At 45.3% G+C, this 27578-nt stretch overlaps 1 protein-coding gene across 2 annotated transcripts in view; it reads left to right on the top strand.

Annotated features, from left to right (window-relative positions):
- LOC122816758 (probable cytosolic oligopeptidase A) overlaps nucleotides 1-27578 on the top strand; it is a 907285-nt gene that overhangs the window by 112866 nt on the left and 766841 nt on the right. For both annotated transcript variants that reach the window (XM_044089771.1, XM_044089769.1), the window contains exon 3: nucleotides 9583-9761. In XM_044089771.1, the coding sequence (XP_043945706.1) occupies nucleotides 9583-9761 (179 nt within the window). The remainder of the gene's footprint in view (nucleotides 1-9582; nucleotides 9762-27578) is intronic.

Raw genomic sequence — 27578 nt, 5'->3', positions numbered from 1 at the left:
AAAGGTGTTACGTAAAAAGCAGATTGCTGTCCATTTTTGCTTTAAGGCAAATCTTAACAGTTAGATGGGCTCCCATAAATTCATCCCCATCCTGACTTGTTTTTTTTGCCCCTGGAGACAAGCAGTGCAATGAGGGTGGATGCTGACAGGAGTGAACTCTGCCTTGAAAACTTAGTGAATCTAAAAATATGTACAGTGGCAAGCAGTTTAATTTTTTTCTGACCATAGTAGCAGGACATGGATAGCCAGCCTATTTCCTATACCATAAAGTTTACGCACCCGTGATTGGTTGCTCTTAGCAACCAGTCATAGTGCTGTGTTGGCAATCTCTTCATATACTACTATGATAGAGACTACCATGCTTTCAGTCAGTTGCCCCCAACAATCAATAGCCTAGTAGTCATTTGACTGGAAGCTGATGGGAATTGTACATTTGTTTTGCAGGTGCATTTACCCTTTTCTATTGCGGCTGGAAGCTAGATGAAAATTTGGGCAGTGATAACAGTAAACACTGCCCGCAGTAGACTAGACATGTCTTTTACTTTTAGTACAATCAGTGCTGGGGAAGGGTCCCTGCATACTTCTCAACTTCTTTCCTCAAGAATTCTGGAAATTACCAAAAGCAATGGGGTGACAAAATCAGAGAGAATCAAACATATTGGGGTGTCAAAACCAAGGAGAACCTGTAACTATTACTATAATTCACTTAATTAGTTAAGTAATAGGTTTTGCATCAATGTAAATTTTCTTAACAGTGAGAAGTATGAAACTCTAATGTATAGCATTATTGATTTGTCTGTAATCCATAGTAGAAAATCAGGGACAGGGCAAGAAATATGAAGCAAAAAATGAGAGATATTTTGCAAAATCAGGTACAGTTGAGAAATGATTTTCAGCTTTTGCTGACAGGGTAAGTCCCACTAGGCTTATGGCATCTTCTCAGGGGAGACCCAGATACAACTAAGAAATATTTGTGCAGGGAATCAGGACACTTCCTCCTACCCTATTTGATAGGTAATGTGGGTTCTTTTACATTTGTCTCAACTACCACCAACTCAAGCAGATGTGATCTTGATTAAACATCTCATGAGAAGGTGGACACACTCAGGAGTACAACCCCCCACTCCTCAAATGCTGGACTGCACTCCAACAATCCAGTGACCTGGAGTGGGAATAGAACCCACAGTCTTCTGGTCTTTCAGCACTAAAGTTAAGAATTAATCGTGCTATGCCACTGACACTGTATACCTTCAACTTCTTTGTTTAATAATTCTGGACATAGCAAAAAAACTAATGTGGAGACAAAGTCATGGATAATTTTAAATATTACTCTTAATTCACTTACAAAATCAATAGAATATCAGGTTTTGCATCAATGTGCAGTTTCTAAACAATAAGAAGTATGAAACTATAATGTCTAGCATTACTGACTTTTCAGTGATTTACCAGAAAAGCAAAAATTTTGAGGGCTACAAGGGGAAAAGTCAGGGACCTTCTGCAAAAGGAGAAACAAAACCACAGTGTTGTGTATCTGCACACAATTTATGTTGTATTTTCTCTTTCGAAACATAAAATAATTCTATAATGCACACAAATCTGTGAGTCTGTGGAGAACACTTTTAACAGTCCATGTGACAGCAACTTTTTATGAGTGAAATTAATACTTTTATAGCTGCGCATTGAGAAATGCAATCTTACAAAGCCCACACTGGATTAAAAATACCATAAATGTTTTAAAATGTGAACATTTGCACCAACACACATGCATACCCTCACATATACAATTGCGAACACTTGCGCGCGGGTGCACACACACACACAAATACTGAAGTCAGGATTTGCCTCTCTTCTGGAAAAAAAAGAAAAGCAGACTGCACATGTCTACCAATGAACTTGGCATAAATATGCATTTTTTGAACAATAAGAAGTATACAACTCTAACAACTGTCATTATTGACTGAAAATAATCCTCATTGACTTACCACAGAAATCAAAGTTTTTAGAGGGACACAAAAGAATGTTGTTGTTTGTCCTTTTGGCTTTTCCCGGTTAGGGGTCGCCACAGCGGAACTCCAGTCCGCTAATGATTGGCAGTAGATTTTTATGGTGCCGAGTTGCCAGCCCGACACCCAACCTTCAGCAAAGGCACGCCCATTCACGCATGTCTTTTGGAGGCCACTCGACCACAGGGAGGACATGCAGACTCCACACAGAAGGCACTCCAGCTGAGGGACACAAAAGAATATGAAGGCAAAATTAAAAAGACTCTGCAGCATTACTTATTAGGTACTTCTCCCTTAAGAGCTTTTTTTCTTTCTTTGCAGCCAGCCATGCTGTCAACACGTTTTCTGCTTCTAGGCTGACAGTAAGATACAGATGCAGGCAGGGCCAACAATGCAAGTTTCCTGTTTCTTCTGTCCTTGTTTCAAATCACAACACACTCAACTAAAGTATTAAAGACAAGGATGTTTCTTTATTTTCTGCAATTGTGGTTGAATAGGTGTTTTTTTCAACAGACGAGTCAACAAAAGGTACAGACCATGAGTTTGTGGAAAGTGGGGGCTCCCCATTGCCCTATGGTTCCAGCATGTACCTCTCAACCTCTTAGTCCAAATAAATCTGGAGAAAGCATAAAATAATGGGTAGACAAAATGCCCAAAAATAGGGACAAATTTTAAATATTGCTCTTATAAACTTAAAAAGTTACTAGAATAACAGGATTTTTGTTGGCAAGCATTTTCTGAAGGATATTAAGTCTGAAACTGAAATGTATGTCATTAAGTGACTTTAATCCTCAATGATTTCATAGAAAACCACACATTTTATGAGGAACAGACCAAAAATATGAGGCAAAAATCTGGACAGTGGAGAGGTATGTTCTAGTACCCTTGTAGATTGGGTATATTTTCCGCATTTTGTGAAGTTTTTCATAACTGCTGATCTGAAGTAGTTAACTTCATTTGTGCAGCAACCTATGGGATTCGGATCCGACCTCTGATCCGAGCCGGCAGTTTTCAACAGCTTTAGATGCAAGCTCCAAGCTCCTCCCCTACCCATAATCCCCTGCCAACCCTGACTGACCTCAGATCTAGTTTGCCGCGCTTATCCAACAGCAGCTTGATCTACAGCTCCAAGCCTTCGATACTTTTGTGAGAAAAAAATTTACCTTTTTCCTCTCCTTTCTTCTGTTTTCTGGTTGTGTGTGTTTACAGGTCCCATTTTGTAAAAACCCTCTCTAGTTTAACTATATAGTTTTTGGTCTTTTACCTCCCCCTTCCTTCGTGGTTCCATTAGGGTTGTGTGTGTGTGTGTTTGGGGCCTAACGTGTGTGTTTCTCTCTTTTAGTTAGAATGGCTGAGGCCCCAAAATTGATCTTTTCTAAGTGTACCGAGTGTGGCCATAAGCTGTCCCTGGCGGATGGCCACACTCGGTGTGTGTTGTGCCTTGGGGTTGAACACCTGTCTTCTGGTTGTTCCATCTGTGTGGCGTTCAACCCCAGGGCACTCAAGGACCAGAGGTCCAAGCTGATTCTAGCGGGTCTTTTGACCCCGGATTTGGCTTCTACCTCCGGTTCTCCTGTGGCTCCCGCTGCGGCTGCAGCGGCTGCCACTTCTGCTTCCCTCCCCACCGGCTGGGACTCAACCTCCCGCCTTAGGCCTGGAGGAGAGGGAGGCCAGGAAAGAGAAAAGGAGGGAGAAGCACCACAAGTGGCGGGCCGAGGCCTCTGCTTCGGCCCCCACGGCTGAGCGGTCTTCTCCCTCCAGGACTTCTGGGTCTCCTCCATCTCGGATCTGGTCCCCGTGCTTTTCACCGGGTTCTGAGGAGGAGATCCGATCTCCTTCAAGGTCATTGAGGCGACACTCCCGTCCCGCCTCGGTGGCCTCATCGAGATCAACCCGAAGTCCCACGGATGCAGATTTGGACCGGATGATGAGAAGATTCCTCCAGGCTCGACCCCTTTTTTTGCCCCAATAGCTCCTTCTCCATCCCGCTTCCTGGGCTCGGAGTCTTCAGAGCCAGGCAGCCTTGGAGCCGGGGGGGTGTCGGCGCCGATAGTCTCGGGTCCTTCGGCGCTGACCCTTCCCTCGAGTTTGTCGGGTCCATTTTCTTCAGATCCAAGCTCTCGGAACCGAGGGCCGAGCTTCGGATCCGGCGGTATCAGTATGCCTTCAGCTCCTTCCAGGTCGGAGCATACTGGTCCGTCGGATCCGATCGCTTCGGCGCCGGCCCCGATCCATCCGTCGGATCCGAGGGAGGGTCTGCCTTCAGATCCCAGAGAGAGCAGCTCTCGCTCAGCATTTGACGTGGTGGAGAGGGCCCTGTCGAGAGATTCCAGGCCCCCGACCCTTGCCACAGCTCCACCCTGCACTCCTTCTCTGTTGGGCCCGACTTCCATCACCCCGCCCCAGGGACAGCCTGTTCTGATGTTCCAGGTCGTTCCTTTGGAACAAGACGTGGCTGGTGAGACCTCCTCGGACAGCCCCCCCGAGGAGGTTCCTCACAAGCGAAAGTGCAAAAGGAGGCACCTGGACTCCCCTGAGTCCTTGACTGAGAACACGGATTTGGAGGAGGGGGAAGGCTCCCCAAGGTCACCCACCCGAAGATGTCTCATTCGATGACATCATGGAGATGTTCAGGTTAAAGGGGGGGTGGTCTGCCCTAAAGCCTACCTCAGACGAATCCGTGTTCCTGGAGGCATTTGAAGCAGGCCCATCTACATCTTGGGTGTCCCCTCCGGCCGACCCCCTGGTAGATTTGATTACTACCAGGGCTTGGAAGGAGCTGGACACTGTGGAGCCAGTCCCCAAGCGCCCGGACAAAATTCTTAGCCTACCCTCTGACAAGTCCCACTGGAGTAAGGGTTCCCCTGTAGATGCCATGTTGGTGGCGGCTGCCACCAAGAGGGAACTAGCTCAGGAGAGTCCCTCGGTTCATCCCCTGAGAAAGGAGTCTCGGTCGATGGACCGTTTAGGGAAGCGGGTCTTTAGTTCGGCTACTTTCTCTGTGAGGTCGCTGAACTACATGGCACATGTGCTTCGGCTGCAGCGAGACCTTATCAAAGAGTACGCTGCGTCGCCCCCCCCCCGAGTCCATGTCGGCGGAGGGCAAACATTTGCACTCCACCCGGATGGCCACTCTCCGATCCATATCAAACACCTCTATGCGGCTTCTATCCCATGCCATGGAGGGAGCTGCTATAGAGCCAGCGGAGCGGGTCTTGTCATGAGGTGTCAGGCCTGGCTCCGGCACTGTGATTTCGCAGAACCCTTCAAGGTGTCTTTCGCTAATGCCCCTTTCGATGGTTCTGCCCTCTTTGGCAAAACTGTTTGTGATACCTTGGTCCAGAGCGAGAAGGACGGGAAGACGTTGTCTGCTGTCGGAGTCCGCTTCTGTGCTCCCCAGAGGTCCTTCTCCAAGAACCAAAAGGGACAGAAGAAGATGTGGTTCCGGAAGTCGCAACAGTCCTGTCCCGCTCCGGACTCCCAGCCCTTCCGCAGCAGAGGAAGGCAGGGTGGACGCTGACCTAGAGGCAGTGGGGGCCCACGCAACTTTGGATCCAGAGAACCCTTCTCGGACCAACCCATGCAACACCTCTGAGGGGTTACCCGACTGCTCCACTCTGGAGGCAGTCGGGGGGCGTTTCTCGAAGCACCTAGCAGCTTGGGAGTCCATCACGACAGACCGCTGGGTGCTTCGCATTATAACCAGAGGATATCAGATTCCCTTTTCTCTTTATCCACGCAGCCCCATATACCTCCCCGATGTCCCGCCCGATCAGAGGGAGGCTGCAGCAACAGAAATCTAACAGTTGCTGGAAAAAAAGCCATCCAACACGTCCCCCCAGACCAGTGCGGGTTGGGGTTTTACTCCAGGTTCTTTTTGGTGCCAAAAAAGATGGGGGACGTAAGACCTATCCTCGACCTCTCCTCCCTGAACCTGTCAGTAACCAAAGAGAAGTTCCACATGGTCACCCTTCAATCCATTCTCCCCCTTTTGCGGGAGAACAACTGGATGTGCTCTATAGACCTCAAGGATGCGTACTACCACATTCTGATGGACAGGAGAGCCAGAAGGTTCCTCCGCTTCCGGCTAGGAGACAGTCATTTCCAATTCAGGGTCCTTCCCTTTGGTCTCACCACAGCCCCCAGGGTGTTCACCAAAGTGTTAGCAGTGATTGCGGCCCACCTGAGGCTCCAGGGAATCCAGGTCTACCCGTACCTGGACGACTGGCTCCTGACCGCCCCGACAAGGCATCTACTCTGCGCAGCCAAAAACTACTTTCTTCGTCTAGCTCCCCGGCTGGGGATCACTATCAACATAGAGAAGTCGTCTCTTACCCCGACTCAGACCATAGACTTCATAGGGGCAAGATTAGACACAAACCAGCTCCTAGCTTTCTTGACCACAGACCAGCTACGAACCCTGAGGCTACATGTGAGGGCCATTCTACATTCTCCAGCTCCTCCGGCGGAATTGGTCCTGAGGGCTCTAGGCTCAATGGCGGCGGCAATCAACCTTTTGCCAATGGCGCGTTTGGACATGAGGGTCTTGCAATGGACCCTCCAGGTCCAGTGGACCTTCCTTCAATTTCCTCTGAGCCATCCCATTCCCCTCAGCAGGGCTTGCAAGAGGGCCCTCTTATGGTGGCTCCAATCTCTGAACCTCCAGGAAGGACGCCCCTTTTCTATGGCCCCTCCCCTAGCCACGGTGACCACGGACGCCTCCCGCCTCGGGTGGGGGGGCATTGTTCGGGCAGGACAGTCCAAGGCACGTGGGCCCCCACGGAGACCTCTCTGCATATCAATGTCCTAGAGATGAGGGCAGTGCTGTTAGTGTTGCAAGCATTTCAGCACCTTCTTCCTGTAGGAACTATTGCAATTCAGTCAGACAATATGTCTGTTGTCTGGTACATCAACAAACAGGGGGGAACCAGGTCCTACCCACTGTGTCGAAAGGCCATGAGGGTGTGGGAATGGGTGATCTCCACCAAACGCTTTCTTATAGCAACGCACATTCCGGGGGCAATCCAACATCCTAGCGGACAGACTAAGTCGCACCATCCTGTTACCACATGAGTGGTCTCTGAATCCCGAGATAGCGAATCAGATTTTCGCCGAATGCGGTCAATCTCTTTGCTTCTCCCTCGAACACAAAATGTTATGACTACTTCGCTCTCATTACCCCCTCCAGGGAACCTCTGAGAGACGCTCTGGTGCATGTTTGGCCTCCCGGGCTACTTTATGCTTACCCTCCTCTTCCACTGATGCTGAAGTTTCTGCAGAAAGCCAGCCGGGGAGCAGGATAATCCTCATTGCCCCATTCTGGCCTCGTCAACCCTGGTTCCCTTTCCTTTGGTCTCATCTGGTGAATCCCCCTTGGATTCTGGATCCCCGTCCGGATCTAATATCCCATCCCCTAGATCTCCCAGTCCCGAATCTGGACAATCTCAAGCTCACAGCTCGGCTGCTCCAGTTCCACTTGTAGCTAGGACTCCCGGTATCTCTTCCCCAATTAAAACTATTCTAGTAGCAGCGCACAAGCCTTCTACTAGAAAGGTCTATAGTAGCAAATGGAAACGTTTCTCCATTTGGGCAAAACGTCGAAATTTGGATCCTTTCACAGCTCCTTTGCCAGCAGTGTTAGACTTCCTGTCAGGGCTGTTTCATCAGGGTGCTAGCTCCTCCACAGTCAAGGTTCAACTAGTAGCTATCTCTCATTATCACGTGGGAAATGAACTGGGCCCTTTGATCACCACGAAATTGTGTAAGACCTTTTTGAAGGGCACCTTTCTGCTCAGACCTCCAGTGAAGGGATGTAGTCCCTCCTTGGGATTTAACACTGGTGCTTCAAGCCTTAACAGCTCCCCCTGTTTGAGCCTGCAGCTTCAGTAGATCTTAAATTCTTGTCATGGAAAATGGCCTTTCTTGTCGCTATCACCTCGGCTCGAAGGGTCTCTGAGCTACAGGCCCTCTGTGTAAAACCCCCATATTTGACTTTTCACAAGGATAGAGTTTACCTCAGAACCAATTCCTCCTTTCTTCCCAAGATTGCCTCTGAATCGAATATTAACCAGTCCATCAACCTACCAGTCTTCTTCCCTAATTACCAAAACAAAGGGGAATATAAATTACACTCACTGGATGTGCATAGACAACTTCGCTTCTACATCCACAGGACATCTGGTCATAGGCAATCTGATCAGTTGTTCGTCTCCTTTGCCAAATTTAACTTGGGTAAATCTGTGTCTAAAGTCATGCTGTCTAGCTGGATCTCGCAGTGTATCCTTTTAGCATATGAAAGTTCTGGCAGGCCCGCACTTCAGGGAGTCCATGCCCACTCTACTCGGTCTATGTCTACCTCTGCAGCTTTTAGAGCTAGAGTCTCTTTGGATGATATTTGTTCAGCAGCCACTTGGGCCTCATCTCATACCTTTATCAATCACTATAAATTGGACATTATCTCCAGAAGGAGAGCAACCTTTGGCTCTGCAGTGCTCCGAAACATCCTTCCATGAAGGCCGCCCAAGGTTCAGGTAGCTGGGGACTCAGTTCCCATAGGTTGCTGCACAAATGAAGTTAACTACTTCAGATTAAGAAATTATGTACTCACCATAACATTCCATCTGAGTAGGTAAACTTCATTTGTCAGCAACCGTCCCTCCCTCCTGCCCCCTCACTTATGAATGTTTTCATACTCAGGTCCATGGGTGTTACCCACTTATCTTGAAAGTATTAGTCTTCGGGCAGTATCTGCTTTTGGGCAAACTTGATCTGAGGTCAGTCAGGGTTGGCAGGGGATTATGGGTAGGGGGAGGAGCTTGGAGCTCAGATCTAAAGCTGTTGAAAACTGCCGGCTCGGATCCGAGGTCGGATCCGAATCCCATAGGTTGCTGACAAATGAAGTTTACCTACTCAGATGGAACGTTATGGTGAGTACATAACTTCTTATTAACTCCAGTCATTGCATGCTTTTCAGATAAATATGACCTCCCTTTGTTTATCTACGTTTCACTTTGCCTGTGTGGTAATTATACTTTTATGGGTTTTCTGAGAATTAGCAACACTGTTTTAGTTAATGCTTCTTAAAATGGCTGGCTAGCACTGCAGGCGTTTTTGGCAGTAGTAGCATTCCATGTATGTAACACTTGTTTTGTGAAGAGCAAAATGATTGGACCGCCACATGTTCAAACTTTAGAGGAGTTTGGTTTTATGACATCAAGCAAACCTTCTCACTAGTCTCACTGGTCTCACAGTCCAGTTTCTTACATGTAAAGACCAAGCTGAAGTCATTATAAAGACACTGAAGTACTGGCCATAGTACTTTTTCCATCAGCTGTGATTTTAGAATTCTGGCAACTGAGCAATCTCCATATGCCTTTTTATCATACTAGTGCTAGAAATGTATACATAAGTTTTATTCCATAATCACATATAGTGCTACTACTTATCACATCAGAGTTGTGTCTGGTATAAACTGCATCTCCACGGGGACAACACTAGTAAGCAAGTATAAGATAGTGAATGAGGAGAGGTTTACAAAGGGCATTGTTTACTCACTGAATACTGTCTCATTGTTTCTCAGATCTCCCTCACTCTTTGAAGATGGAGCTGTGGAGAACAAAAACAATCCACTACTTAGCAGCATGCATTTTCCACGGTTCTCTGACATCAAGGTGGAGCATGTTATCCCAGCCATCATGCTGGCAGCGGAAAGATTTCAGAGTGGACTAGAAAGGCATGTAGAGTGGTTGAAATCAAGCAGTAAGTATTGTTTGGTTAATTTAAAAACTTCTTGATAAGCAATGATTAAAACCAGTTTTGCTCACAAATAATTCACAAAGCTGTCAGAAAGTTACGACTCTTTTCTAAAACAAACCAGAAAAATAGAAGCATTTTTGTTGTACTGCTGCACTCTGAGGTGGCTTTTTTTATTTATTTATTTTTTATTTATTTAACATTTGTTGACCGGGAATGTCCGACTAGGTTCCACAGATCCTGTTTTCAGTGGAGGCCCGGGGAGAAATGCTCCAGAATTCTTTATTTTATTTTATTTACTTGAGTGGATAAGCTTACTAGACACAGATACCTATTTTCAGGATCACCATGGAGGCTCTGTCTGATTAGGTTACACAGTTTTCAAGTGGATATTTTAGTAATCAAACCCAGGACTACAGGAAAAAGTTTTTTAGTGACTCATAGTTGTCACTGCTAAATTGCCAGAAGTACTCCTGCTAGGTAAGTGTATGCAGTGCAGTTTTCTTAATCATAAACTGCTGTTTATGTCTGCTCAGAATCAAGGAAGAAGTATGATAGAGTGTGTCTTTCATGACACATTATGAGTACTTGCCTTATTTGTTGTATTGTGCTCATTGATATTCAAGGAGGATGGGATTGCAGTGTTAGACTGCCAGCAGAACAGCAATCAGAGGAGGCTGAAAACTGCAGAGGGATCCAAGGCATGCTAAAGGAGCTGGGGATCCATGCATATGCTGCTGAATATGAAGTCTGTATTGGTACTGGGTGCATAAGGCATCCAGTGATACGCAGCAGTAGTATGATCTGATGTTGTCAAGTTTCATTCATTCATCCACCTGTGGTTCCGGATCTGACTGCGGGTCTGACTTGGTCTCTTTCCAAAGCTGAAGATTTGAAGCTTAAGCTCCTCCCTTCGCTACTATAATGCCCCATTCCCCCAGATTACCTCAGATCTCATTTGCTGCTCATATGAAAAGCATCAGGGTTGCGTTGCTGAGCTCCTTCCAGGTGTTTTAGTGGGTAGTTCATTGGTTTGTAAGTTGGCCTTATCCATTTTTCTGCTTATAATCTCTGTTGTCTTCTCTCCCCTTCCAGATGTCCTTCATGGATGCATCTGCAGTCATAACAAGTGGGTTGTCCTGTCGTCAGGCAGCCCTGCAGTCGGCCGGATTCCAAAGTCCGGGTCCGGCTTCGGCTGATGTCGCACTCCACCCGACGTCATCTCTGTTGGTCTTCGGGTATAAAAGCATCAGCCGACGCCATTTTCCCCAGTCTTTCTTGCCGCGTGGCACCCGAAGCAGAAGCTGTTCGCAAGTGCCGGTCGGTCGGATCCAGAGATTACTTCTACCGAATACTACTCAAGACTTCTAAAGCTAAGTACCCGCTGGGGACTCTTTCTTGCCTCAGCCGATGTCAGAAAAAGTTAACAATTGTTTAACCTGTGGGAAACAAATACCTCATAAAGATTTCCACTCTTACTGTCTGCCTTGTTTAGGCCCAGCCCACGACGTAGCAGCCTGTTTGGCCTGTGCTCTTTCAACCGACGAACACTTAGGCGCCGGTCGGAGTTTGCAGAACAGTTTTTCTTAACTGATTTTGCGTACATTATGCCGACGGCTCCATAGACTACCCAATCTCTCAAAAAACGCAAAGATAAAGACCGACACTCGCGTCCGCGGTTTCGTCGAAACCACGGTAAAGCAAACATGAGTGTCTCGGTTTGGCCGAAACCGAGAAAACTGATCAAAGTACAGCTGTACCTATTCTTACAACTGAGGCCCCTGCTACAACTCTTGAATCGACCTCAGAAATTTTACCCACTACGGTGGTTGACTTATCAGACACCATCCCTTGGATGTCTCTACCCCAGCACGGTGCTGCTAGGCCTCCAGCAGCCATGTCCATTAAGGCCTTCGCCAGGGCTAAAGCAGCCAAGACTACTAAATCAGTGCCTGTTAAACCCCCACATCCAGGCCCTCTTCTAGTTCTCAAATGCTTTCTTTGGCAGAAGATTTAATTTCTTTAATTAGAGGATCTCAATCTCACCCAGACAGGGCCTCTCAGCCCCCAGAGAAGAGACCTAGGGCAGAGCCCCTGAGCCAGTGTCTTCTGATGATTCTGCTGATGAATCAGACATAACTGACCAGCCAGAGGCTCCCTTCTCCAATTTTGAAGATTCTGATGCTGAAGAATCCATTCCAGCTGCTTCCCCACCAGAAGAATTCTCCTTTGGGAAACCTTGCATGCCATGCGAGAACAGTTCCAATGGCAGCAACAGGATTTTTCAGACTCCAGAAAAGACTTAGGACCTTTCTGCACCTCCCACAGCACAGGCCCTTAGCTATACCTCCTGTTCTCTCTGTGGTGGATGATGCTTTCAATGATGTTTGCTCCGCTCCAGATTCTTTACCCCAGCCCCTGCCAAACCAGACAGATTTTACAGGGTGCCAGATACTCATCACCACCTTTACAAGGCCCCACTTGCAGACCCAGAAACTATATCCCAGGGTCCCAAGGCAGTAGTCACACCACAGCTAAAACCCTATTCCTTCTGAAAGGGAAGCAAGGTCATTAGACAGATGGGGTAAAAGGTCTACACTTCAGCTACTCTCTCAGCTAGAGCTTTAAACTGTCAGTTTCACATGATACAATACCAAGAGTTTATGCTTGATCAGTTAACTAAAAACTAACCACTGATGAATCTCTTGATAAGAAATATGTATTAGAGATGGTAAATAACATACAACAGGTTAGCAACCATTCCTTAAAATGTGGCTATGATGCACTGGAGGCTTCATTTAGATCAGCCATGACAGGCACAGTGATAAGAAGGCATGCATGGCTAAAGGAACAAGCTTTACCGGATCATGTTAAAGCTAAGTTGCTAGATGCTCCTATGGACAAGACAAGTTTGTTTGGTACACCTGCCCAGCAGGTTATGAAGAAAATGGAAGAAAAGGCAAAATCTGTTCAAACTGTTAAAGATTTCTTGCAGGTTCAACCCCAAGGTTTAGCAGGAACTGGCCTGCCAAAAATTGGTCCTTTCCTGACTCCACAAAATTTCAAAGGGGCAGGAACAGACGTTCCAGAGGCAGAAACCAATCCAGAGGAGGTGCCTACAGAGGACGACAGTGGCAAGGTAACAACAGAGGCACAGACACAGCCACTGCCACTACATCAGCACAACCACAGTGACTTAATCCTAACTCCGCCTACCAGGGAACAAATATCAGCTCCTCTAGGCGGAAAGTTAACCTTATTTTCAAAGAACTGGCACTACATAACAAAAGACAAGTGGATTTTACAAACCATAGATCAAGGTTACCGGTTTCACTTCCACACTTTACCAGTCAAAAGAGGAATGCCAAATCTACCTCCAAATCAAAAAACAGAGGCTCTACGCCAGATAATGGAGTTAGCAAACATGAGAGCTGTGGAAAGAGTGCCAACAGCAGAACAAGGAGAGGGGTTCTATTCCAGACTATTCCTAGTTCCAAGAAAGGAAAAAAGTTGGAGACCAATTCTCGACCTGTCCACCTTAAATACATACATCATTGTCCCAAAATTCAAAATGCTGACCCTACAGCAACTTCTTCCCATGCTGGGCAAGGAGTCTTGGCTGGTAACTCTAGATCTCAAGGAGGCATACCTGCACGTCCCCATTCGACCAATCTGCAGAAGATACCTCAGATTTCTTGCAGGATCAGAGCACTATCAATTCTCAGCATTGCCCTTTGGCTTATCTACTGCGCCCAGAGTATTCACAAAATGCCTGGCATCAGTAATCGCCCATTGCAGACTACAGGGAATTCAAATTTACCCATACCTGGACGACTGCCTGCTACAAGGGGACAACAAAAGCAAGCTAACAACAGATTTACAAAGGGTCATTTACTTGCTACAAGGACTGGGATACACAGTCAATTTACAAAAGTCAAGGCTGATACCATCCCAAACAAGGACATTCTTGGGCTGAATTGGACACAGTACAACAAATGGCATTCCTGACTACAGTAAAACAAAAAGAACTTCCTCTTTACTTCTTGGCACTAACAAAACTGAACAAGTTAACAGCAAGAAAATTTCTGCAGGCCTTGGGCTTCATGGCATCATGCATAATCTTGGTCCCATTTGCCAGACTACATATGAGGAAACTACAGTGGTACCTAAAGAATTTATGGTCCCAACACAGACACAGTCTAGAAACAGAAATCCCACTAATTCCATGCTTAAAACAGGAGTTCCTATGGTGGGCTCAGGCATGCCAGTCAAACCCAGGCCTACCCTTTCGCAGATGTCAACCAAGCCAGACCATCACAACAGACGCTTCAGACCTAGGATGGGGGCCCACATGCTGGACAAATGCGTGCAAGGATTGTGGACACAGGATCAACTTCACCTGCACATCAATCTAAAAGAAATGCTGGCAGTAAAACTGGCAATCCAAAAGTTCAAACCATTCCTCAAAGAGGGCCAGTTGATGATAAGGACAGACAACACCACAGTCATGTGGTACATCAACAAACAGGGAGGCACTCATTCATACCCCTATGCAGAATGACCTTGGAGCTGTGGACCCTGGCACTCAGCTACAACATTCAGTTACAGGCAATATTTGTACCGGGAAAGACAATACTCTAGCAGACATATTAAGCAGAACCACTGGATGCCCACGAATGGAAGCTGCACCCGGACATCTTCAAGACCATCTCAAAGAAATGGGGAATGCCACAGATAGACCTATTCGCATCACCTCTCAATCACCAGCTCAATAAATTCTGCACAAGGACATTCCACCCACTAGCATGGAAAGTGGACTCACTCTCCTTCAACTGGAAAGGCCTAACAGCATATGCATTCCCACCTCTTCCTTTGATACACAAGGTACTACTAAAAATCAAGGAAGAACGACCAAGGATAATCCTGATAGCACCAAACTGGCCAAGACAACACTGGTACCCACTACTCAAGACCATGTCTCGAACAATATGTGGCCAATACCCCTGATGCCTTTGATGTTAACTCAGAACAACTACAGCATCATACATCCAAACCTAAAACGCTGCAACTGACTGCATGGAACATCACATAGCAGCAGCTAATCCAGAACTTTCCCAAAGAGTTAAAGACATTATTCTTGAAGCACGCAGACCTTCAACAAGAAGGAACTATGCTGGAAAATGGAAAAGGTTTGTCATTTGGAGTACCGAAAGAGGAAAAGATGTGTCAAACATAGATATGCCTAACATTCTGGAGTATCTGGCTGAACTTCTTCATTCAGGCCTGTCCTACTCCTCCATCAAGATACATGCATCAGCTATTTCAGCAGAATACAGCTTTGATCCACCTGTTTTTCGCACCCTTTGCTCAGGCAGTTCCTCAGAGGAATCAAGAATGTAAAACCTCCAAGGAAACCACCATTACCAGCTTGGGATTTAAACTTTGTGCTAGAAAAGTTGACACTATCACCCTTTGAACCAGCAGCAACAGCAGACCTACAACACCTGTCATGGAAAACTGCTTTCCTACTGGCAATTACTTCAGCAAGGAGGGTTTCAGAACTACAGGCCTTAATGGCAGTGCAACCCTTCCTAATCTTCCACCAAGATAGAGTGTCCATGAGGACTAATCCTACATTTATGCCCAAGGTGGTATCCAGAGTATCTTTAAACCAGGCAATCCACCTACCTACCTTCTTTCCCAACCCACAAAACAGAGAGGGAAGAAGACTGCATACCTTGGATGTACATAGACAGCTACGCTTCTACTTGGACAGAACAAAAAATAGCAGAAAGACTGACCAACTTTTTGTAGCCTATGCAACAGGAAGGGAAGGAAAAGCTATTTCCAAACAGACAATCCCCAAATGGATAGGAAATTGCATACGATACTGTTACTCCTTCCATGGAAAACCAATTCCACAGAACATAAGACCTCATTCTACAAGGGCAACAGCCACTACCACAGCCTTCTTACGAGGAGTGGCAACCAAGGACATTATTGAGGCGGCTACTTGGACCTCCGTGCATACATTTGCCAAGCATTATAATTTGCCTCTATATTCCAGATCCCGAGCAGGGTTTGCCACTGCTGTACTGCAAGGGATCCTAAACACACCATAATCTACTTTTATCCTCCTCCCCTAGTTGGCTATGGTATTCTACCCACTTGTTATGACTGCAGATGCATCCATGAAGGACATAGTACAGTTTTGTACCTACCATAAATGTAGATGTCCGAACTGGATAGCATCTGCAGTCAGGATTACCCTCCCTCCTTGCCGTCTGTGGTACTCCTAGGGTGTTTACCCTCCTAATAGCTAACTGTTGGGGGGGAGTCTTTGTGGTGTATTTGTTTGTATATATGTACATATATGCTTATTGTTGTGTTTACCTCTATCTATTTGGAAACATTGGCATCTATCCAAATTTTAGCCTGCAAGAGGGCTACTGGCATCTGGGGCAAGAAACACTGAGGAAAATGGCGTCGGCTGGTGCTTTTATACCCGAAGACCAACAGAGATGACGTCGGGTGGAGTGCGACATCAGCCGAAGCCGGACCCGGACTTTGGAATCCAGCCGACTGCAGGGCTGCCTGACGACAGGACAACCCACTTGTTATGACTGCAGATGCTATCCAGTTCGGACATCTACATTTATGGTAGGTACAAAACTGTACTTTTTCCTTTCTTTGAATTTTAAAAATTAAAAAAACAAAAAAGTAGATGTAGCTTTTACTTCCTTTTCCTGTGGGTTTCTCCCATGCGGTCTAGTTCTACTCCCTTTCTTCCTTTTTCTGTCCCTTTTTAGATCTTTGTCTGTTTGCGGTTTGTCATGGCTGAAAAATCTGACAAACTTTGGTTTCAAGAAGTGCACTTCCTGTGAGCACAAAATCCCATTGTCTGATGCTCACAGGGAGTGTATCTACTGTTTAGGCCCAACTCACTTAGATAGTTCCTACTTGGTGTGTGAGGGGTTTAATCCGTGGGCATTGGTGGACCACAGGAACAAGCTGGTGCTTAAGGGGTAGTTTTCTTCTTCTGCTCTTCCATCTACTTCAAGGGCTCAACCCCCAGCTAAGAAGCACAAGGAGGCCAGGGACCTGAGAAAGCATTCCCCTGAAAGGTCCTCCTCTGAGCTGCCGAAAAAGGCACCAAAAACATCGGATTCAAGGCCTTCAGACCCAACTACCTTGGGCCCCTTCCCTTCAGCTACCTGTGCTCCCATGGCTGCCTCAAAGCCAGGTGTCTCGGCATGGAAGTCAAAAGAGTGTCCAGGCCACCTTCACTGTCCTCCTCTGTCAGGTCATCCCAGACTTTATCCCTGCATGAGGTGGATAGACTAATGAGAAAATTTCTTAAGACACAGATCCAGATGGAGGTTTTGCCAGCTCTGTCCCCTTCCAGATCCATGAGCAGACATTCTCCATTCTGTGTTGTGGCTCCTTCTCTGATCTGACCTTCCGCTTCACAGTTGTTGGATCCGATGGCCCTGAGAACCAAGACGTCATATCAGGTACTTCCAGTCCAACGGACTTGGTTCCGATGGGATTAGGGCCCAGTGCATCTTGGAGCTGAAGCTTAGACATTGGATCTGGGGGGGTTTGGTTTGATTCTGAATTTTTCAGAGCTGTCGCTTCCCCTTGGAGCCTCAGCATTTGACAGTTTGGTCCTGACTCCCCGCTCAGAGTGGAAGATTGTGGGGGTTCTGGAGAAGTCTGCTTTGACAGCTTTGGCTCCGGAGTGACAGCTGTTTTGTCTTCATAATATTTCTGCTTTTGAAGTGGTAGAGGGGGTTCTGTCCCATCCTAGGAGAACCTCTGGTTCTCCATCCATCGGATCTGGTCCCTATCTCAATGGAGTCTCTGCCTGAGACCTCTCAGTTACCACTGGGACAGCCTGTGCTTGAAAGCCTTCAATTCTTCCCTATTGTGGCACTCCATATTTCTTCCGATACATCCCTGGAGCATCCCACAGGGAAGGTCCCTAAGACGAAAAAGTGTAAAAGGAGAGACTTGGCCACTGACTTCAAGGAAGTGGAGGGGTCCCCTAGATCTCCACCCAGCGATGTCTGTTTTGCAGACATCTTAGAGATCCTCTGTTAGAAGGGTGATGGTCCTTTCAAAACCCCAACCCAGAGGAGACCGTGCTTTTGGAGGCTTTTGACATGGGCCCATCTACATCCTGGGTGTCCCCCCTATACCTCTCAACTGTCCAGATTTTCGCAGACTGTCCAGATTTTTGATTCATATTTTTGGTCTGTCCCTCATAAAATCTCTGGTTTTCTGTCAAATCACTCAGATGATTTGAAAATTGAAGTAATTAAATAATGAGGTACATTTGAGTTTCAGCCTTCATATCATTCAGAAAGTGTATGTTAAAACAAACCCTGTCATTCTGTCAACTTTCTAAGTTTATAAGGGCAATATTTAAAGTATGTCCCTATTTTGGGCCTTTGTCCCCCATTTTATTGAACTTTATCCAGATTTCAAGAGGTTGAGAGGTGTGCTCCCCCCTGCAGATCCTGTTATTGACTTAGTTTCTTCCAGGGCATGGAAAGACTCAGACAGAGCAGACCCTAAACCCAGGTGGGCTGACAAGATATTAAGCACTCTCTTGGATAAACCCCACTGGATACAGCCACCAAAAAGGAGCTAGCTCAGGAGAGCTCCTCTGTCCATCCCCCTAACAGGAAGTCTAGGGCTTTGGTCAGAGTCAGAAAAAAAGTTTATGCTTCATCCACTTTTAGCTTGTGAGCATCAAACTATTTGTTCCACTGTACCAGGCTGCAAAGGAACTTAATCAAGGAACTTTCTAGCTGGGTCCCAGAGCCCATGTCTGATGAGCGCAAAGTTTTTTCCTCCAGAATAGCCACTCTTCAAACAATATCCAGTTCATCCATGAGGTCAGTTTCCCATGTGGTGGAAGGCACCTCAAGGGCAGCTGGTTCAGGCATTGCCATTAGGCGTCATGTCTGGATGTGGTTGTGTGACTTCACCGAACCCTTCAAGGCATCATTTGTCAATGCACCTTTTGATGGTTCATCATTGTTTGGCCCCACAGTTTGTGACACACACTCCTAGGTCGAGAAGTATGGAAAGACCCTATTTACTGCTGGAATCTGGTTTTCTACACCACAGAGATCCTTCTCCAGGAATTAGAGTGGTGGTAAAAACTGTGCTTCAGGAAATTTCAAGGCCCTTTTCAGGGAGACTTTTCCTTTAGTGGCAGGGGGGAAACAGTTATAGTGCTGGATGCCGCCCATGAGGCAGAGGGGCTCCCCGCAATCAAAGGTATTGGGATTCCTTCTCGGATAGACCCTTCCAGCACCCCTGAAGAGTTGCCAGGATGTTGTTCTCTGAAGGCAGTTGGGGGAGCTTATCCTTGCACCCAGAAGCCTGAATAGCCATCACAAATAATTGGGGGGTGCAAAGGATCACATCCAGAGGATACTCTATCTGCTGGGATGAGGCTTTCCCAAGCCCCATAAATAACATCTTTAACTTCAGGTGCTAACCTATTGTGTTGTAATACCATTCCTGTTGGCGTTTTGTTTCTGTCAGACACTTCTTTATGGTTGATGACTTTGTCACATAGTCTATGTGTGTCATGCAAGATTGGAACAAAGTCAGTAAACCTTCTTCTAGATATTTCATGTTGAAGTGGCAAAAGTATATCAATGGGATAACCTCTTTGGACAAATAAGTCCTTTAATTTGTCCAGTTCAACTGTAAATACATCATCCTCACTAATAATACGGGACAACCTGATCATTTGGCCCTTGACAACATTTCTCTTAACATAAGCAGGGTGACTACTATAATGTAGAAATGAATTGCTATAGGTTTTCTTTCTGTATAATCTTGATTCTATTTTACCATTTTTAATATATAATTGTAAATCCAGATGGTCAGTACTCATCTTGCCAACATTGTGGGTAAATTTTAAGAATGTAGTCATGTTATTTAAATATAAAATAAATTCTTCCAATTCGTCAAGTGTGCCTTTCCAAAAAAGCAGAATATCATCCAAGAATCTAAAATAAATAGGCATCTTAGCCTTGTAATCAGATGACAGCACAAGCTGATCTTCCCATTCTGCTAAAACGAGGTTGGCATAAATGGGTGCACATTTAGCACCCATAGCCACCCCTGTGGACTGTCTGTAGCACTCATCCTCAAAACCTACAAAATTGTTCTCCAATACCATTTGCAGCAAATCCACCAATAGGTCCTTCTTGGTCTGGTGCAAATTGCTGTGTTTGTCCAAGCTCAAGGCATCATTTTTCAATGCACCTTTTGATGGTTCATCATTGTTTGGCCCCACAGTTTGTGACACACACTCCTAGGTCGAGAAGGATGGAAAGACCCTGTTTACTGCTGGAATCAGGTTTTCTACACCACAGAGATCCTTCTCCAGGAATCAGAGTGGTGGTAAAAAACTGTGCTTCAGGAAATTTCAAGGCCCTTTTCAGGGAGACTTTTCCTTCAGTGGCAGGGGGGAAACAGTGAGTGCTGTATGCTGATTCCTATTCAGAAGTATCTTTGAATGAGATGAAAGGGGCAATACGTAAAGTTTCTGGATTTATCAGAGACTTATTCATTGATGGTCGTATTGATATGGATACCTTTAGATACTTAGAAATCTCTTTTCCCCTGACTCCATGCTTGTTCGGACTACCTAAAATTCATAAAAATATCCAAAAACCTCCCTTTCGACCTATTATAGATGGTCGCCAATCAATTACTTTTGGTTGTGTGAAGCTCATTGATACTAGGCTACAAAGGGTTTTGAAAAGTGAACATCAAGTCTGTAAAGATTCATGGGCCTTTTTGAAAGCCATTAATAGAATACCTTTTGATAACAGTAACAACTTTCTAACCATTGATGTCTGTGACCTGTACACATCCATACCCCACGATATTGGATGTGATTGGGTTAGAGATTTCCTAATGCATAAACAAATGGACCATCAGGAAATAGAAAACATCATATATTTGTTGGATGTGGTACTAAAAAACAATTACTTCCTTTTTAATAACAAGATTTATTTACAGAAATCCGGTGTGGCGATGGGTTCACCGTGTGGGGCTACGTTTGCTAATGTAGTAATGGCCTTTTGGGAGAACCAATTCTTATTTACGGACCCTCTTTTCATCCAAAATGCCGTCTGGTATACCAGATATTTGGATGATATTTTCATCCTATGGCGGGGTGATGAAACTTCAGCAGGGTCTCTAATTAAATCTGTTGGGGACAAGACTAATTTTTCTAAAATTCACTTGGAAATTCAATTATGAGAACATCTCTTTTCTGGATGTCTCTTTGAGGAAGGATTTATGTTCCAAATATATAAAATCTAGAATATTTAGGAAATCAACATATTCAAATTCCTTCCTCCATTTTTCGAGTTGCCACCCTTACCATCAGAAGAGGGGTATAGTAAAGGGGCATCCAGAATGACTAGTTTGGATTCTGAGTTTCATGATGAATGTGAAATTCTGAAGGGGATGTTTAGTAAAAGAGATTATCCAGAGAATTTATTGAATGGGCTGATACAGGAAGTCACCAGGAAAAGGTATAATGGTGATTTTTCCCCCCTTTTATCCATTAATAAATCAAACCTTAGTGTGGAACCCAATATGAATGAGCATGTAGGCTTCGATTTAAGTACCTATAGTATAATACATAATGAGGAAAAAAGGACTGAACCTGAAAGCTTACTTTCCAATTTTATTACCACCTTTTTTCAGGATGTGGGAAGTCTGAAACACATTTTTAAGAAAAACTGGTCTTTCTTACTTAATGATGTTGACATTAATAAAATCATTGCACCGGAACCAAAATTCACATATAGACGGGGCTTGAATTTGAAGGGAATACTAGAGCAAGGAAGTAGACACATTTATAAACCCCATTGTGGAATGTATAAGTGTGAATGTTGTTCTTGGTGCAAATATATTAAGACTGTTAGCTCCATTTCGATACGGAAATGTAGAATTTTTATTAATAACAAATTCAATTGTAACTCTAAGGGGATTATTTATTTAGGAATATGTGCCCTATGTACATCATTTTACATAGGTAAAACTGATAGATGTTTCAAACATCGAGTGCATGAACACATTTATGCCATTAATAAGCAGAACTCTTGTAATGCTTTGGCTAGACATGTTATACAGAACCCCGGCCATAATTTTCAATTTGTTATCATTGATTGTGTTTATGACACTGGGCGGGGGGGCCCATCTAGCCTTAAATTGGAAGAGAAAGAAATTTTATGGCAACTTAAACTTGATGCAAATTCGCCACCAGGGCTAAATGAAATGATTTCAATAAAAAGTTTGTTGAAATTAAAAGCATTATGTAGGTAGTTATTACCACTATGCTTTTGCATTATTAATACAAGTATATATTTATTTGTATGGTAACTTTTTATTAGTAACATTTTCTAATATTATGTAGTAAATATTTTAAAGTGTGGTCTTATATGAGCATTTTCTCTTTAAAATTTGCTGTTTAATTAAGTAATTAATCAATTATGTAATTTATGACATCAGAATATTTTGTACTATTTAAGCAATGTATTGAGATGGCTATTTTATCTGAAGAAGTTTACAATTTGCCAGTAAACGAAAGCGCTAATTTATCCAAGCAGTTGCCAGTGTGGTTTGTCTTTGCTTTTTTGAATTTATCAGTTTTTGTATTTTTTTTTGTATAGTGCTGTATGCCGCCCATGAGGCAGAGGGGCTCCTCGCAATCAAGGGTATTGGGATTCCTTCTCAGATAGACCCTTCCAGCACCCCTGAAGAGTTGCTAGGATGTTCTTCTCTGAAGGCAGTTGGGGGAGCTTATCCTTGCACCCAGAAGCCTGAATAGCCATCACAAACAATTGGGGGATGCAAAGGATCACATCCGGAGGATACTCTATTACTTTTTTAACTCTTCTCAAAGCAAAGAATCACTTCCCAGATGTATCACCCAGTCAAATAGAGGCAGCAGCCGTAGAAATTAAAAGCTGCTTCAAAAAAGAGTCATCCAGGAGGCCCCTCCCGATCAGGATGATCGGGCATTTACTCAAGGTTCTTTTTAGTACCAAAAAGACAGGGCCAATTTTAAACCTGACTTCTCTGAACAAGAAGGTGAAGGACTCAAAGTTCAGGATGGTTCTTGTCCAATTTATCCTCCCCTTTCTGAAGATGGATGACTGGATGTGCTCGATAGACCTGAAGGACATGTACTGTCATATCAAGATGAATAGACACTCCAGACAGTATCTTCATTTCAGGCTTGAAGTCAGTCATTATCAGTTAAGGTTGCTGCCATTTGGTCTCATCACAGCCACAGGGGTGTTTACCAAGTGTATAGCAGTAGTTGCAGCTCATGTCAGACTGCAGGGATTCCATATCTTTCATTATCTGGATGACTGGCTCGTAACCACTTTGACCAGGCATCTACTCATTCATGCCAGGGACTATCTGTTATGGCTTCTTGCCATCTTAGGCATAAAAGCCAACATGCTGAAGTCACAGCTGCTGCCCATTCAGTTGATAGATTTTGTTGGGGCGCGTTTAGATATGATCAAAACCTTGGCTTTCCTAACCCCAGACAGCATGTCCACCCTCAGATGCCATGTCTCCCAGATTCTAGCAAGGCCTAATCCTCCAGCAAGGTTGCTGCTCGGGGCATTGGGCTCTATGGCTGCCACAATAACCCTGTTACCAACCGCATGTTTAGACATGTGAGTACTACAGTGGACAGTGGCAGTCCAATAGTCTTTACACAGGCACACAGTGAATCATCCCATCAGCCTATCATGTGCATGCAAGGATTCTCTCCTGTAGTGACTATACTCCCTGGAAGTCACCCAAGGTTGTCCCTTTGTTCTCCATCCGCCAAACGCCACACTGACCATGGATGCCTCCCAGACAGGGGGGGAGGCACTTTCACTTTCTGGGATGGACAGTCTAAGGCACGTGGATGCCTCAGAAGACCAAATTGCATATCCTGGAGATGAGAGTGGTCATTTTAGCATTGCAAGCACTTCACAGCTTTCTGCTGGTAGGGACTATTGTGATCCACATGGACAATATGTCCGTAGTGTGGTACATCAGCAAGCAAGGAGGAACCATATCTTACCCACTGTGTCAAGAAGCAATGAAAGTGTGGTAGTGGGTGAACTCTGCCAACCACTTTCTAATGGCAGTGCACATTCCGGGAAAGTCCAACATTCTGGCAGGCAGGCTCAGTAGAGATGTTCTTCGTCTCACATTGCTGCAGTCATAACCTATGGGTAGTCCGCTGTCCTCGGTCGGCCCGAATACCAAAGAGTTAGGCTGGCGTCGGTCATGGTCGCCCAGAGCTGACGTCAGTACGCAGTAGTACTTAAGCGCATGACCAACGCCATATCCACAGTCTTTCTTGCCGCGTGGTCCGAAGCAGAAGCAGCGTTTGCAAGTGCCGTTCGGCGTTCTGAAATTTTCAATTATCGAGTTTCAGACCGAAGACCAAGTTGGCTAAGTACCCGCTGGGGAAAATTTTTGTCTTTTCTTGCCTCAGTTAATCCGATGTCAGAAAAGTTAATAATTGTATTTCTTGTGGGAAACAGATACCTCATAGGACTATCATTCTCTGTATTCCTTGCTTGGGGCCTGAACACGACGTAGTCGGGTGTCGCTTTGTGCTAGATTTAATAAGCACCACTAAACGAAGATTAGACTGTGCCAGGCTTGTTTTCGTAAGCGGTGTAACTATAATACGCCGCCGATCCTCCGACGCCGCCACCGCTAAAAACATAAAGATAAATCTTTAAGGTCTAAACCGGATGAGTCGTCCGCTATGACGCCGGTTCTATGGAACCTCCGGTTGAATCTGTGGATCCGGCCGAGGTCTCGGCTGAATCCCAGGGGAACCTTTACTTTTGCAGGAGTTGGCCTCTCAGGAGTTAGGCCAGGCCGAGGGTGCTTCTCAGGTATCTGTAGTTCCATCCTTACAAAAGGTTATTAGGCCTTCTACCTCAGTGGCTAAAGGCCATGCTAAGGCAAAACCTGGTCTTACTGGTACTGGCCATAGCCCTAGTTCTTCAGCTTCTGTTCCTAAAAAACATATGTTGAAAATGGCAGAGGATTTGATTACTTTGATCAGGGTTCTATGCCCCCAGAGAAGAGGCCTAGGGTGGAGACAGATCTAGAGGGAATGGAGCATTCTTCAGACTTCTCTGAGTCTTCAGCTGAGGATATTCAGGATTTCCCTCCCTATTCAGATTCGGATGCAGAGGATTCCTGTCCTTCTGCTTCTCCTCCAGAGGATTTTTTCCTTTTCTGAAACTTTACATTCCATGAGGGAACATTTCAAGTGAGAAGGTCAGGATTTTTCAGATTCCCGAAAAAGGCTTAGGGAATTTTTGTTTTTGCCACAACATAGGCCCTTGGCTATTCCCCCTGTCTTAGATGTTGTTCAGGATGTTTTTTCTGAAGCTTCTCTTAATCCTGATTCTTTACCCCCTGCCCCTGTCATGCCAGACAGACATTACAGAGTTCCAGAAGTGCATAAATATTTGTATAAGAGTCCTAGAGCTGACCCGGAAACTATTATTCAAGGGCCGAAGGGTGTCAGGGCTTCTGTGGTTAAGAATCCAGTTCCATTGGATAAAGATTCTAGAGCGTTGGAAAGGTGGGGGAAAAAAGTGTACACCTCTTCTACGTTGGCTATGAGGGCTTTGAATTGCCAGTTTCATATGCTGAAGTATCAGAACTTTTTGTTAGGCCAATTGAAATCTAAGGTGGATGCTTTATCCGAGGGTATAGAGTGTAAGGAATTGCAGGAGTTGGTTCATGCATCAGATCAAGTTGGAAAACATTCTCTACAGTGTGGTTTCGATGCCCTTCAGACTTCATCCAGGGTGGCTGCTACTGGTTCAGTTATTCGTAGACATGCCTGGCTTAAGGATCAAAATTTATCAGAGCATATTAAAGCACGGATTTTGGATGCTCCTCTTCAATCAGAAGTTCTTTTTGGTTCTCCTGTGGAGTCAGTTTTGAAAAAGATGGAAGATAAGGCTAAGTCTATGCAGACGGTCAAGGAATTTTTGCAGGTGCAGCCCCCTAAGTTTAGCAGGAATTGGCCTGCTAGAGGATGGTCCTACCCTACTTCAGATTATCAGTCTAAAGGCAGGTCTAGACGTGGTAGAGGCAGGGCTCACGCTCAGGGTTCTTTCAGACCTAGGACTTGGAGTTCTCCTGCACAGTCTTCTGGTGAGGGCAGGGGTCAGCCTTTTCGTAAACAGACCCAATGACCTGTATTTTCAGCTGCCACATCCTTCTTTTCTGGCAGCTCCTCTAGGAGGAAAGTTGGCACTTTTCAAACAAAACTGGCATTTGGTCACCCAGGACAAATGGGTGCTGGACATAATAAATCGAGGTTACAAGTTTTATTTCCACACTTTTCCTCCTTTCAAAGGCATGCCGGATGTGCCTCCACAGCAAAGGCTGGTGGCTCAGAAGCAAATTTCTTTGCTTATTCAGATGGGGGCCATCCAGGTGGTACCTCCGTCAGAAGTAGGCCTAGGGTTTTACTCCCGTCTTTTCCTAGTGCCAAAGAAAGGAAACACTTGGAGGCCAATTCTGGATTTGTCCATTCTCAATACCTACCTAGACATTCCAAAGTTCAAGATGTTAACATTACAACAACTTCTACCTGTGCTAGGCAAAGATCATTGGATGGTAACCCTGGATCTGAAAGAGGCCTATCTTCACATTCCCATCAGGCCCAGCTGCAGGAGATTCCTGCGATTTCGGGCTGGTACTTCTCATTATCAGTTCTCTGCATTGCCCTTTGGTTTATCTACTGCGCCCAGGGTATTCACAAAAGTTCTGGCTCCTGTAATAGCTTTCTTCAGACAAAGGGGAATACAAATTTATCCTTATCTGGACGATTGCCTGATTCTTGCTCAAGACAAAGACAAGTTACTTCAACATCTACAGTATGTAATGGCAGTTTTAAGGTGCCTAGGGTATTCTGTGAACGAAATAAAGTCCAGTCTAGTGCCCTCTCAGGACATGTGCTTTCTGGGTGTGAGACTGAATACAGCTTCTCAGATGGCTTTTCTGACCCCGGACAAACAAAGAACTCTTCACCTATATTTCCAGCAGTTATCAGTACTGTCCAGGTTGACTGCAAGGACAGTCCTTCAAGCCTTGGGGTTCATGGCATCTTGCATTCTAGTACTTCCCAATGCCAAGCTGCATATGAGGAAGCTACAATGGTATCTCAAAAGTGTATGGACTCAACACTGCCACGATTTGGACACTGTCAGTCGGATAATACCTTGCATCCAGAAGGAATTCTTGTGGTGGGCGCAGGAATGTCACCTAAACAAGGGACTCTCTGTGACCCGACCAGAGGCGAGTCAGATTATAACGACGGATGCCTCGGACTTGGCTTGGGGAGCACACTTCAATGGGAAATGGGTTCAAGACACGTGGCCTCCCAGACTACAACATTTGCATATCAACATGAAGGAGATGTTAGCAGTCCAATTTGCCCTGATGGCCTTCAAGGACCTACTTCAACCAGGACAGGTGTTGATTCGAACAGACAACACAACAGTCATGTGGTACATCAACAAGCAGGGGGGAACCCATTCTTATCCTCTTTGCAGGCAAGTAATGATATTGTGGGAGACTGCTCTGAGTTTGCACATCAATCTTCAAGCACGGTTTCTGCCAGGAGCACAGAACTCCCTGGCAGATGTATTGAGCAGACAAATTGTGGATCCCCACGAGTGGAAATTGGATCCTCACGTATTCCAACAGTTGACAGTGGCT

Source organism: Protopterus annectens, chromosome 12.part0, assembly GCF_019279795.1.
Source record: "Protopterus annectens isolate FY-2018-M chromosome 12.part0, PAN1.0, whole genome shotgun sequence".
Taxonomy (NCBI): Eukaryota; Metazoa; Chordata; order Ceratodontiformes; family Protopteridae; genus Protopterus; species Protopterus annectens.
Note: the sequence above shows the minus strand (reverse complement) of the source record. Positions and strands in the feature narration are given on the sequence as shown.